General features: G+C 40.2%; 1 protein-coding gene across 1 annotated transcript in view; it reads right to left on the bottom strand.

Annotated features, from left to right (window-relative positions):
• LOC126481176 (voltage-dependent calcium channel subunit alpha-2/delta-3) overlaps positions 1-14653 on the bottom strand; it is an 885717-nt gene that overhangs the window by 69871 nt on the left and 801193 nt on the right. Inside the window, exons 21-22 of the mRNA XM_050104748.1 lie at positions 4479-4592; positions 4121-4373 (exon numbers count right to left, since the gene is read on the bottom strand). Of these exons, the coding sequence (XP_049960705.1) occupies positions 4121-4373; positions 4479-4592 (367 nt within the window). The remainder of the gene's footprint in view (positions 1-4120; positions 4374-4478; positions 4593-14653) is intronic.

Genomic DNA, 14653 nt, shown 5'->3' with positions numbered 1-14653 from the left:
AATACAATTACTATTCTAAGTGTTTGAGTGTTAGTGCTCAAGATTTGCCTGTTATCTTTTAAGTCACTTATGTTAATGTGTTCGAGTAGCTCTGTGATTTCTTCGTTATTCCACTAACTTCTTGTTATATTTTATTGAAAGATTAATTTTGAGTTTCTTGTCTTTTACATTCTATGATTATTTTGCATGAATCAGATGTCTGCTTGTTTGCTCTCGGCTTTCCGAACTGTTCATGGCATTTGGAGGCACTTCCCCAGGGTGTTAGCTGTTACTCACCAGTTCATTGGCTGCGTATATGCGCACATGCGGCATGCCGCTTCCCATCTCACTGTAGCCTCTGAGATGCTGTGGCCTCCTGGCTTGCTTCGGCATCCCTCATAAGCTGAGTTTCTGTCTTGTAGCAACTGCGCGTTAATTGAACCTGAAGTGCCCATTATTCTAAACTTTAATATTGATGTAATGCTCAATTTGTTAAATGATATTTTATTTTTATTCCACATCAGTATCTTGATTATGCCCAAGGGGCTTCTATCATTGATCACATATTGGATATTTGTGTTGAGAATCATTCCTGTGCTCTTGCATAAAACATTATTACATTACTGGCCTCAGCTAATCAGATACCAGACGTGTGAAGTTTCATATTGCTACACTTCTTGGAAGTTATATACATTAATAACAAGCATCCCCTTTGAGCAGCCAAATGTGAGAATAGTAATCTTTAGCATTATTGCTGTCATTGTTTGCCCAGTGCTAAGTGATGTTTAAGTTATATTTCATTGTACTAATTGCTTGTTAGTCCTTCCTAAATTGGTGCATCTTATTTGTTTGAATTAACTAATTAATCATCATTTGGCTTAACTGAAGAACTTTTGTAGTAATTGCCCGAATGCTTTTCCTTAGTTATTTTATCTAATTTTCTGCTGAAATTTGAGCTGCTGTTGACTTTTTGAATCTGTTGCTGGCATTAATTATTGTCACTCATTGTGTTAATCACAAACAGCTATCATCATTTGTATTTTATTAGTGCTTTTGGTATCTGTGAAATACAAGATTGATGGACTCTTGTAAAGTAACAAATGACTTGATGGCCTGCACCCTTCCCATGCCTGTTTAGTTGTTCCTTTATCCTGGGTAGTCCCCTGACATTTCAAGTGGCTTACTGGAAATTAATGAAGATGGTGGTAAAAATTGGAACAGTACAAGGCTGTAAGGACTGAAAAGTATGGCTCTTAGAAGTATTTCCATTTAAGATACAGAAGTCACTGAATATATTGTCATTTAACTATGATAACCACCACTGACCATTTTTTAAAGGGACAGATATTATGAAATGGCTAACAGAATGGCCACACACTCACCTTTTTCACCAGGTATAGTTTCTTTTTCCTGGAGAATTTTGAAAAGCATACCTTAAAAATTGCTTCTCTTTGCTCATGTTGTTTTTATTATTGTACTGATGATTCCTTTTTGATCTGAATGCATGACAAGAAAACATTTCATCTCTTCACTAATCACAGGACAGCCCACATCTCAGCACACTGTTTACTTTATAAATGGAGAAATAAGAAAAGCTACCCTTCTTAAACATTCTAGATGAGTAGTAGTTAGTTGGTCTACTTGTCCTGTAAATGCATAGTAAATTGACCCAATGGACTTGTATCTTAATGGATACAGTTTCCACCAGCCTGCCCATAATGGAACTGTCCTGAACACTGACACATAGAGCTAAAAGCATATAAGATGATCACCATCTTGGTACCATAAAGAAAAAATCTAACCTCTGTGTTCAGATAATATGCCTATTGGGCAGAAGCAATCAAGACAGATCTCTGCAGAAAATGCATATCCAACTCCAGTCAAGGAACACAATGGGATGAGTGTACAATATTCCTGCTGTTTCATGGAGCAACATCCAGAAAAATAGGGTGAATTTTAAACAAACACAGGTTAAGACAATCTTTCAGCTGCCACAGAAAATCAAAGAAATGTTGTGCCCTGTGAAGGATAGTCATGCCATCAAAGTCCCAGGTGTTTAACATACACCATTTGAAAGTGGCAGCAGCTAAGTGGAACAGACTGTTTGGACCATTTCTCAGCACTATACCAAACATCATTTATAGAATCCTATAAAACTTTACTGTTGTCAAATACTGCTAAAGAATAAGCAGACTGGATCCTAGCCCACTTTTCAAACTACTGAGACACTATCATTAAAAAGGCTGTGAAAATTAGAATGTGTGCCAACAGCTTTTGTAGATATGCAGGCACCACGCTCAGAAATGTGTGGAAGCATGTGCTTGCCATGAAGAGACTACTTGGGAGTATGTCTAGTATTACACTCCTGGAAATGGAAAAAAGAACACATTGACACCGGTGTGTCAGACACACCATACTTGCTCCGGACACTGCGAGAGGGCTGTACAAGCAATGATCACACGCACGGCACAGCGGACACACCAGGAACCGCGGTGTTGGCCGTCGAATGGCGCTAGCTGCGCAGCATGTGTACACCGCCGCCGTCAGTGTCAGCCAGTTTGCCGTGGCATACGGAGCTCCATCGCAGTCTTTAACACTGGTAGCATGCCGCGACAGCGTGGACGTGAACCGTATGTGCAGTTGACGGACTTTGAGCGAGGGCGTATAGTGGGCATGCGGGAGGCCGGGTGGACGTACCGCCGAATTACTCAACACGTGGGGCGTGAGGTCTCCACAGTACATCGATGTTGTCGCCAGTGGTCGGCGGAAGGTGCACGTGCCCGTCGACCTGGGACCGGACCGCAGCGACGCACGGATGCACGCCAAGACCGTAGGATCCTATGCAGTGCCGTAGGGGACCGCACCGCCACTTCCCAGCAAATTAGGGACACTGTTGCTCCTGGGGTATCGGCGAGGACCATTCGCAACCGTCTCCATGAAGCTGGGCTATGGTCCCGCACACCGTTAGGCCGTCTTCCGCTCATGCCCCAACATCGTGCAGCCCGCCTCCAGTGGTGTCGCGACAGGCGTGAATGGAGGGACGAATGGAGACGTGTCGTCTTCAGCGATGAGAGTCGCTTCTGCCTTGGTGCCAATGATGGTCGTATGTGTGTTTGGCGCCGTGCAGGTGAGCGCCACAATCAGGACTGCATACGACCGAGGCACACAGGGCCAACACCCGGCATCATGGTGTGGGGAGCGATCTCCTACACTGGCCGTACACCACTGGTGATCGTCGAGGGGACACTGAATAGTGCACGGTACATCCAAACCATCATCGAACCCATCGTTCTACCATTCCTAGACCGGCAAGGGAACTTGCTGTTCCAACAAGACAATGCACGTCCGCATGTATCCCGTGCCACCCAACGTGCTCTAGAAGGTGTAAGTCAACTACCCTGGCCAGCAAGATCTCCGGATCTGTCCCCCATTGAGCATGTTTGGGACTGGATGAAGCGTCGTCTCACGCGGTCTGCACGTCCAGCACGAACGCTGGTCCAACTGAGGCGCCAGGTGGAAATGGCATGGCAAGCCGTTCCACAGGACTACATCCAGCATCTCTACGAGCGTCTCCATGGGAGAATAGCAGCCTGCATTGCTGCGAAAGGTGGATATACACTGTACTAGTGCCGACATTGTGCATGCTCTGTTGCCTGTGTCTATGTGCCTGTGGTTCTGTCAGTGTGATCATGTGATGTATCTGACCCCAGGAATGTGTCAATAAAGTTTCCCCTTCCTGGGACAATGAATTCACGGTTTTCTTATTTCAATTTCCAGGAGTGTATATAGGATGACAGAAATAAAGATGCTGCAGATGGCATCATACCAGTGACACAAATTCAACATCTACTCGCAGTGGGCACAACTACGTCATTCACAGCTGTGGGATTCTATTACTTCTTTGCAAGTGAGTTTCTTTCCTGGTGAGTACATTAGTGGATAGTGTCAAAAACTTGAAGTTTTAAAGAGAATCACTGTGACAAGAGTGCCAAAAAAATTTAACGCAGGTTTGTCATTTGTATGCTGGCCACAAATACACGACTAATTGATGTACATATGCTATGTTCCCTTTCAGCTTCTCTTTATTATTTTCTTCAGAAACAGACTCAGAATCAGAACAAATAGTTAGTATGTTACTTACTGTTGCTGTAATATTCAGGAAGTGAGCAGCCAATGTGGAATGTTGGAACTGGAGCCCAACCACAGCAGCTGGTGCTTGATGACCTTTTGATTCTACAAAAACTGCGTGTGTTGCTGTTACCAGGGTTTTGGGCACCGAACCAATATCAAATGGAACAGAGAAAACAAAACTTTCTGGTTCTATATTATGTTGGTCAACTGCCCTTTTGTACCAAACTTCATCAATTGCACGACGATTATCTTCACTAAAATGACTGAAATAAAAAAGTAAAAATGAAAGTATATGGGCATTAAGACTCAGTTCAAACGCATCATTTATATCTCACAAATCTTAGATTACCATACTGATCTTAGATTACCGTATTGGCTGACTGCTGTCAGTTGTACTAGGAGGAATATGATCTTGCCAACGTAGTAATCCACTTCGTGTTGCTATGAATGATAATGTCACCCCAAACATTTGGTATCCTTGTCTGTAAAGATGGAAAATGTGTTACAAAACTAATGAGACTGCAATACTGAATGGAAAGAACGTGAGGACAAAGTAACATATTATTTTTAAAATACTTGGAAAGTCTTTCTTTTCTGTACATACAGTACTCTACAAATCTTATACATTTGGCAGGGTTTTGAAAAGAAAGTACATCACAGCTGGAAGCACTGCTTTTGCTTTGGTTAAGTTCTTCACTGAATCTGAAAGGAAACATATGACATTAAAAATTCCTTTAAAAAGAATGCAGGTGACTGATGCCAGATGGGAAGAACCAACTCAAATGTCATATCATTCTATGATGCTCATGTACATGTTCTATGAGTATACTGTTTGCTTCATGAGCTACACCATTTGTTGCCAGTAGCTGCATTTGTTGTTTACCACACTGTAGAAATAAAAAAAAAATGACCAGGCCAGATATTGGTGCTGGTATGACAGCCTGAAGTGTAACTGGAATAGGTTAAAATTTCTAAAGGTGATATAATATGTAAAATTAGGAGAAACATGAATTTTCACAACTACAAATATAAAATTCTACGCATTTTCAAAACCAAGAACAATTCACAAATGATATAACAATCCTCTATTACAAGCTGTTCATTAATAATCGATTAATTTCACAAAAATGGCCTGGGATTTTGCAATGAAAACTTTCTCTTGTAAGCTAAAGGAGCAAAAAGAATACAGTGAATAACATACCAGCAGACAGGTACAAATATATATGTATTTGCATATATATGTATATATATTTGCATAAAATGCAAATGCACAAATACCAAGCTTCTTTAATGAATAAAGACATCAACAGTTTTTCATATGCAACCAAAACTTCCTCTAAGGGAAAAAACATTTTATATTGATTTAGAAACTGCACATGTTAGATAATAGTAACTACATTATTTGATAAAGGTCCACAGTTTTGCAGTGAAAAAAATTTAATTGAAAATACAATGTTTAAACACAATGGACATATTCATGAGAGAGGCATCAGTCAACTTATAAACAGCGGTATAACATAATGACATTTCTTCCAAGGCAGGAAACATTTATGTTCCACTAAAAAGTGCAGATCTTAGATAAAGTAACTACATTATTACTGGGTGATGTCAACATTTTTCCACAGAAGAAAACATAAATTTTATTGAAAATACAGAACTCAAGGCAAAGGCATTAGTAAACTTATTGACAGCAGCAGCCCATAATGATAATTAATCTTCAGCACTTGAAACCAGTTGCTTCCCTCTGAAAAGCTACAGGTGGAAAAGAGAAGGTATGATAAAGGAAGAAAGGTTAAAAAATTGTAATACCTCTGCCCAAGTGAAGCTCCAGAAACAGTTTGAACAGATGAGTTAACTATAAAGAACAATAATAAAAAAACAAACTATGGAAAGTCCAGGTTGGAAAAACAAAAAGAACAGATCATGTAATTTCTTTTCTGAAGAAGGTTTTGCCCAGAAGCTCAGTGTGTAGTAGTCTTTTTGTTGTGCCTGTCTGCAACTCAATGTGTTATCTTTATGGTGAGTAGCAATCCATTCTTGTCAAAATACTGACAATAATAAAACAGATGCTTAGGCCTACTGGAAACGGGGCAGTTAAGAATAGACTACAAATAAAAAAGATGTTCAGTGAAAACCAGCCACTTTAGTCACCACACATGATTAATTATACTAAAAAGGGGACAGTATGATGAGTGAAAAGATAACATAATAACATTTTATGGAATAACATAAAAGGAATTCCCATAAAACAATGGCAAATCCAGGATGGAATAATGACAATGCTTTGAAAAGGATAGATTTCTACTCACCGTATGTTGGAAATGTTGAGTCAACAGACAAAATGGCTAAAGGGATTTGATTGTACTGCTATCCAAAACATGTAAATAGACAGATAAAAATATCTACTCACCAAGTGGCACACAAAAGGATTTAACTTTCACAAGCTTTTGAAGCCCGTGGCTCCTTCCTCTGGCAGGAGAGTTGAAGGGAAAGGAAAAGGGTGAAGGAAAAGGACTGGAGACATTTAGGGAAAGGGGTGCAGTTTAGAAAATACACCCAAAACCCCAGGTCAGGGGAGACTTGCCCATCCAGCAAGTCTCTCTTGACCTGGGGTTCTGAGTGACTTTTCTGAAGTGTACCCCTTTCCCTAAATGTCTCCAGTCCTTTTCCTTCACCCCTCATTCTTCCCCTTCAACTCTTCAACCAGAAGGAGCCACTGGCTCTGAAAGTTTGTGAAAGTTAAATCCTACTGTGTGTGTGTTCCGCTGCCGCCACTTGGTGAGTATATCTTTTTATCTGTCCGTTTACATTACATTATCAATAATTAATTATTTTCATTGTTATAACTGCAACATGATGCTTCTTCCCAGTGGCTACCTTTACTTGGACTGTACAGCCCATCAGTGATTTGAGAACAACAAGAAAAAGCTCAAAAGGTGGGACAAATTTTCTTGGTGGCAAGCAGCAGCAGGCATGCACAGTCAGAGAACAATGGAAGAATAGAGCCAGACACCACAGAGAGACAATAGAGTCATACACAAATAGTGTTTGGTGCTGTGTCACACAGTGGAACAAAAAAGCGAATAAGATTTTATATCTCATGAAGGGCATGGCTGATGATGTCTATCAAGAACTTGTTTTGAGGAGTCATCACAACAGAAGACTTCATCAAGTGGTGTCAGCACAACATGCCAAGGAAAAGAAACAGAAAAGAGCACACCAACAGGTGTTTGACAGACTTCTGAATGTCATACTGATGGCAGTCTTGGATAACCATAAGTATCTCACACTGCTAATATGGCAAATAGAAGAGGGAAATGAGGATTTATGACATACATTATTATCAAACCCAGGTGACTGGATGTAGCAGCATTGAGTATCAATCCCAGCCAAGAGAAGGCAGCACTGCTAATTCAAGAAGCAATTTGTCAATAACTGTCCCCAATCTCTACAAGGTAAACCACCACTGAGGAATAGAGCTGGAAAACCCAGACTTTGGTTGCAGCTCTCAGGCATCATCCAAGGTAGTCAATGATGTAGATATAACTGGCTCCCTCATTAATTAGATTGTGTGACAATGGAGGACAACATGCTGGTATGTTCCCATTGCTGATGGCCTGGCATGCTGTACACTTTTTTAAAGGAAGATGTAGAGGGTTTGATGGCTATTACACTGTAAGATGTTAAACAAGAAGCAATTTGTCAATAACTGTCCCCAATCTCTACAAGGTAAACCAACACTGAGGAATAGAGCTGGAAAACCCAGACTTTGGTTGCAGCTCTCAGGCATCATCCAAGGTAGTCAATGATGTAAATATAACTGGCTCCCTCATTAATTAGATTGTGTGAGAATGGAGGACAACATGCTGGTATGTTCCCATTGCTGATGGCCTGGCATGCTGCACACTTTTTTAAAGGAAGAAATAGAGGGTTTGATGGCTATTACACTGTAAGATGTTAAACAAGAAGCAATTTGTCAATAACTGTCCCCAATCTCTACAAGGTAAACCAACACTGAGTCCCACAGCTCACACTCTTCGAGTTTACTCTCTAACAGGCCACTACCACCAAAATCAGGAAACAAAATCAGCTAACCATGTGTGGCAGTGAGGCAGCCATAAATGAAAATCTTACATAGATGACAGTTGCTAATATATTGGGAAATTTCATTGACATAATCATCAATGATCAATCTGTCCACATGTTAGTCAATTCTGGGTTGTTATATTATGTGATACCAGATACTTTTCATCACCACCAGAATATAATCATGTTTGAGATTCCATGGCTATTGTGCTAAATGTTGCACAGGGAAAATATGTCCAAGCAACAGAGATCTATGTTGTGAGAATATCTAAGAAGGACAGAACCTAGTCCTTTGACTTTGTTGTTTTACCACAATGGACCCATAATGTCACCCTGGGATGGGACTTCTTGCACACCTCACAAGTAGTCACTGTCTGTGAAAGACTGGATCTCCAGATTTACAAAGCTACTCTCAGTACATGCAACCAACAACTGCTTTAGGCAGTTGTCTATGACTGAACACTCACTTATCTCACCATCATAGTTTCGGTGCTTAATTTAACCTCCTTTGCTCCACATAAGGACAAAAAGATATTCAGCCTCACAGAAAAAAAAATATATGTTCATCACCATAACAACAAGTTGATAAGGAGAGGACAGGGACACCAACTGTGATGAACAGCTGCAGCTCATCCCTAAGGGTATGGGCATAGGGACATGTATACCAGTCCAGGAAGCTCAGTTCAGTGTTATGAACATACAATCATGTTGCCCTACCATTGATGAGTGCCAGTCTGTTGTATCTACTATCCAGCTGCCAACAAGTCCCGGCTTTTCTGAGGAAACAGTTTGTGCGTGTTGGTCAATTTGGGTGCATTTAAGTCCAGTGTATTGGAGGCAGATCAGATGACTCAATGTCAAACACCATACCAACACTAGGGATCATTCACCCATCAGTCAGCACTCACATGGTACATCTCCTGATAAATATTAGGTAACTCAGAAAGAAGTACACAAAATGCTGTGGGATGACATTATTCAGCTGTTACACAGTCCTTGGTCCTCCCCCGCGGTCCTCATGGAGAGGAAAGATGACAAATGGTATTTCTGCATCCATTACTGGTGGCCGAACAAAATCACCAAAACATAGGCATCCATTGCCATGAACTGATAACAACTTGGACTGTCTGAGATGGGTGAAGTATTTCTCCTCTATGGATATACAGATTGGTTACAGGAAGAAGGATGTTTAAGAGGCTGACCAGGAAGAGACTGTTTTCATAATGCTGGCTGCTTTCCATGAGTTCAAAATTAAGCTGTTTGCGCTGGACAGTACTCCAGCTAACTCTGAATGCAATACAAACAATCTGCTTTACATCTTGAATTAATAAAATATCTTTGGTCCTGCATGACAAACCATTTTCTTGGAGAGCATCTAAGCCACTTGACAACTGTCTACGATGCAGGCCTTTACCTGAATCTGAGAAACTAGATGACTGTTGCTCAAGAAATAAAAGTACTGAGGCAGTTAGTTAATGGAAACAAAGTCCGTCCTTATCCAGAAAAAGTTTACAGCTCCTCGATACATTTGTGATGTGAGAGGCTTCCTCCGTATGTGCTCCTTGTACAGTCACTTCATAAAGGGTTTCATTTGTAATACATGGCTGCTATAAGAACTGCTGTGAGTAGACACTATTCTTGGAGTGAGGAGCACGAAAATTCTTTCTGAATCCTTGAGGAGGTGCTGACATCTTTAACACTCCTAGCACTTCTTGATGAGAATACTGAGAAAGGTAGCAGCAGTTGTTTGGGCATTTAGTAAGTTTTAAACTTATTTACATGTCAGACCATTCACTGTTGTGACTGATCAATGTTCTTTATACTGGTTGGTAAGCTTACAGGATCCATCAGGATAACTAGCAAGATAGGCACTGAAGTTTGTGAAATACGACATCACAATAAAGTATTAAAATGAATGGAAACACAAAGATGCTGATGCCTTTTGTAGAATCCTTTAGAGAGTGCTGGTGGTATCCCAGTCGTACCAACACTAATGAACCTTGCAGCCAAAAAAGGGAATATCCAATGTTACTGAAGATCATAAACTTTTTAGAGAAGGAAGAAGCAAAGGTGAATCCAGATTAATAACTGGAAAATTGTATAAAAGGAATTATGGCCCAATGGTATGGAATGGTTGCTCACTGCACCAGCTTGTTAATGAAGTATTTTCATGATACTCTGACACTATAATTTAGAAAGGCCACAGTGAGCATTGGAAGTAGGTATTGTGGTCCAGGTCTCAACTGATTTGTCAAACATTATGAAATCTACTCTCTGAAATGCCAATGACAGAAGAATGTCCTTCAATTACTCCCTCCCAAGACATCTGATACCAATTCTTTCTGCAGCTGCTCCATACTGGAAGTAACCACTTGGGCTGTTTCCCAAGAAGACAAATGGCTGTAAATTTTCTGTTCTAACTACCTCAAACATAGCTCTGTCTCCAAGGCTGTACTGGCTGCCAAAGTTCTGAAAACTACTAGGTTTCTTATCATAGACATAATTTTGAAGTATGGAGCACCTCTTGTAATGATCTCTGATCATGTAAAAATGTTTAAATCAAGACTACTGTAAGAAGTAATTTTATCATTCAATGAATTACAACTGCCCACCACCCACAGATGAATGGCCTCTTGAGATCTTTTAAGATATTGTTGGCAAATATGCTTTCCACGGGTATGTTTATGTTTGAGACTATTGCAAACTTTACGTACAACACAGCAAAGCAAGGCACTACAAGTTTTTTTCTCATCCATGATAAGGAGGCTTAAACTAAAGGAGACCTTTGTTTCTGTTTCACCATGATGATGCTCAGAATGCTTACATAAATCATGTGTCACCAGAACTGAAGAAGCAATATAGCTAGTATGTATGTGGACCTTGGATGTCTAGAATAAGGATGGTGAATCTTATAACACCTCACACTGAACTGTAAGCTACAAAATACGTGCTCTAGAATGGACTTTTGCATATTTGTGGAAGGCTGAGCTATCAGAAACATTAATAACATACTATGAGGGTCACTCCAAATGAAATGCACACTATTTTTGTAAAAATACAGTTTTCATTCTGCATGTGTGAAAGTTTTACAGTGTGTAGATACATCCTTCCCGCTTGTTTTCAAACTTAGTTCAACCTGTTCCCGTGTGTGGCACCATAACAGCACGTCTTCAAGATGGCTGCCACACTTGACATTCGTCAGAAGCAACGTGCTGTCATAGAAATCCTGTGCTGTGAAAACGAGACAGTGGAAAACATCCACAAGAGGTTGAAAAAGGCGTGTGGAGATGCTGCTGTCGATTGCAGTACAGTTAGTCGGTGGGCAAGCAGGTTACATGATGAAAGCGGGCACGGCAATATTGAGGATTGTCCTCGCAGTGTAAGGCCTCGTACTGCACACACTCCAGACAATGTGCAGAGAGTTAACGAATTGGTGACTGTTAACAGATGCATCACAGTGAATGAATTGTCACACTACATTGGGATAGGAGAAGGAAGTGTTTGTAGAATACTGAAAATGTTGGCATTAAAAAGGTTTGTGCCAGGTGGGTTCCCAGGATGTTGACAGTGGCTCACAAAGAAACGAGAAAAATGGTATGCAGTGAACTTTTGGAACAGTATGAGGATGGTGGAGATGAATTTCTTGGAAGAATTGTGACAGGTGATGAAACATGGCTCTATCAATCATTTTTCACCCGAGACGAAGAGGCAATCAATGGAGTGGCATCATGCAAATTCACCCAAGAAAAAAAAAATTCAAAACCACACATTCTGCTGGAAAAGTTATGGCTACGGTGTTTTTCGATTCCGAAGGACTCTTGCTTGTGGACATCATGCCAAGTGGAACCACCATAAATTCTGATGCATATGTGACATCACTGAAGAAACATCAAGTTCAACTGAGTTGTGTTCGACCACATCGGCAAAAGCAGGATGTTTTGCTGTTGCACGCCAATGCACAGCTACATGTCAGTCAAAAAACCATGGAAGCGATCACAAAACTCGGATGGACAACACTGAAACACCTGCCTTACAGTCCTGACCTGGCTCCATGTGACTATCATCTCTTTGGGAAACTGAAAGACTCTCTTTGTGGAACAAGGTTTGCAGATGATGACTCCCTTGTGCACGCTGCCAAACAGTGGGTGCAACAGGTTGGTCCAGAATTTTACCCTGTGGGTATACAGGCGCTGGTTCCAAGATGGCTTAAGGCAGTTGAGAGGGATGGAAATTATGTGGAGAAATGAAAATATTGTTCCTAAAGGATGTATTCTACACACTGTAAAACTTTCAAACATGTAGAATAAAAGACGGACTTTAAAAAAAAAATAGTGTGTGTTTCTTTTGGAGTGACCCTCGTACTTTCCTCTTCACAAAATCATATGTCGCTTGACAGATGGTCAAACACTAAGTAGAGGATGACGATCTTACATCAATGAAAGAAAAGCTGTGACACATCACCTGTGTTATCTGCATAAAACTACAAGATTCACAGTGCCATCATACAGTGGGCCACTGACTTCATCTAGGTCCAGGATGATACAGATAACTGTGAAACAATGGGTCATGCTTTCAAGAGGAGGGGGAGCAATGCCACATGCTGTGCATTACCTGTTACAATGTAGTAGTTGTAGCTGCTAGGATGGTGATGTGCAAGTCAGCAGTCCAATTATCACCTCATATAATTATTTATAGTTTAATATATCTAAAAGAAAGATTTTGTAACTTACCAAATGAAAGCGTTGGTACGTTGATAGAGACAATAACAAACACAAGCAAACACACAAATCTCAAGCTTTCGCAACCCATGGTTGTTTCATCAGGAAAGAGGGAAGGAGAGGGAAAGACAGAAGGATGTGGGTATTAAGGGAGAGGGTAGGGAGTCATTCCAATCCCGGGAGCGGAAAGACTTACCTTGGGGGGAAAAAGGGACAGGTATACACTCGCACACACACACATATCCATCCTCACATATACAGACACAAGCAAAGAGTTTGGGCAGAGATGTGTGTGCGAGTGTATACCTGTCCCTTTTTCCCCCCAAGGTAAGTCTTTCCGCTCCCGGGATTGGAATGATTCCTTACCCTCTCCCTTAAAACCCACATCCTTTCGTCTTTCCCTCTCCTTCCTTCTTTCCTGATGAAGCAACCATGGGTTGCAAAAGCTTGAGATTTGTGTGTGTGTTTGTGTTTGTTATTGTCTCTATCAACGTACCAATGCTTTTGTTTGGTAAGTTACAAAATCTTTGTTTTTAGACATATTTTTCCCATGTGGAATGTTTCTCTCTATTACATTTATAGTTTAATACGTACTAGTAATTCTGGAAGTTTCTGGGATTGATTTATTCATGGTATATGTTACAACATTCTATATATGTATGTATGGATGTACTCTCTACTGTGGCAGGCAATTCATGTCCATCTGTACTTTTGTCTGTACTTAGAAATACACTTTACATGCGAAGTGTCAGTTCTTGTTGATGGCTCTGTTCTCATAACAGGGACTTGATTCCAGATTCTACATTAATGTCCTCTAATGAGAGAACTCTAGCTAATAATAAATAACTAACCAATATTGGATACTGAGCTAGATTAATGAATGGTAAGAATGAGTGAAAAAGAAAGTGTAGTGTGATAGAACTGACTAAAAAAATAACACAGACCTATATGAAATGGATCTCAGTCACTCACAAAAGAAAATTATAATGAAAATCAAGAACATTATAGCACCAATATGATTTGTGATGTATTTGTTAATGGACACTGTACCACAACAGATCTGCTATGAAACAGCTCATGCAGAGAAAGAATTTGTGACATGCAATGAATAATCATGCAATGAATATTGTAATGAAGTGTTTGAATGAAATTAATCTAATTATGTGCTGCTGTTTCTTAGTATTTTATAAATATCATGAAAAATGAAAGGGAGAGAAACTGTAATGAATTTCAATAGCATACTAGACTCAATCTTATGGGTGGAAAATAGTGATTGTGGTATCAAACAAAGTGAAGATGGTGCTATTATTAATTGTTTGTGCTGTTCTCAAGAGTTCTGCCTGGAACGTTTTGTAATAGGACCTCATTATCACTTATGAATTCTATTGTATGATGCAGCAAAATACACCAGTATAGAAATGCCATTTTACTGCAGAAACATGCTACAATTTTGGGTGAGGAAGGTGGAATGAGGATCGAGGCAGCTGGTTCCCCAATTTTCTGTCAGTCTTTTGAAGAAGGGCATATTTGCCTTTTTGTGTTCCTACAGGAGCATTTTTGAGCTGGTAATAAAATGACTGTATTTTCATCTCAGTTTGACCATTTTTGTTCAACATAACCAGTTATAACCGTATTTGTTTTGTAACAGTTTCCACACACAATGATGTATTACTTCACTCTGCCAAGACATCCCTTAACCCTGTGAGCTACGTAGAAATTAATGCTCCAAAATATTGGAA

This window comes from Schistocerca serialis, chromosome 5 (assembly GCF_023864345.2).
Source record: "Schistocerca serialis cubense isolate TAMUIC-IGC-003099 chromosome 5, iqSchSeri2.2, whole genome shotgun sequence".
NCBI lineage: Eukaryota > Metazoa > Arthropoda > Insecta > Orthoptera > Acrididae > Schistocerca > Schistocerca serialis.
The sequence above is the reverse complement of the archived record's forward strand: the minus strand, read 5'-3'. Positions and strand labels throughout refer to the sequence as shown.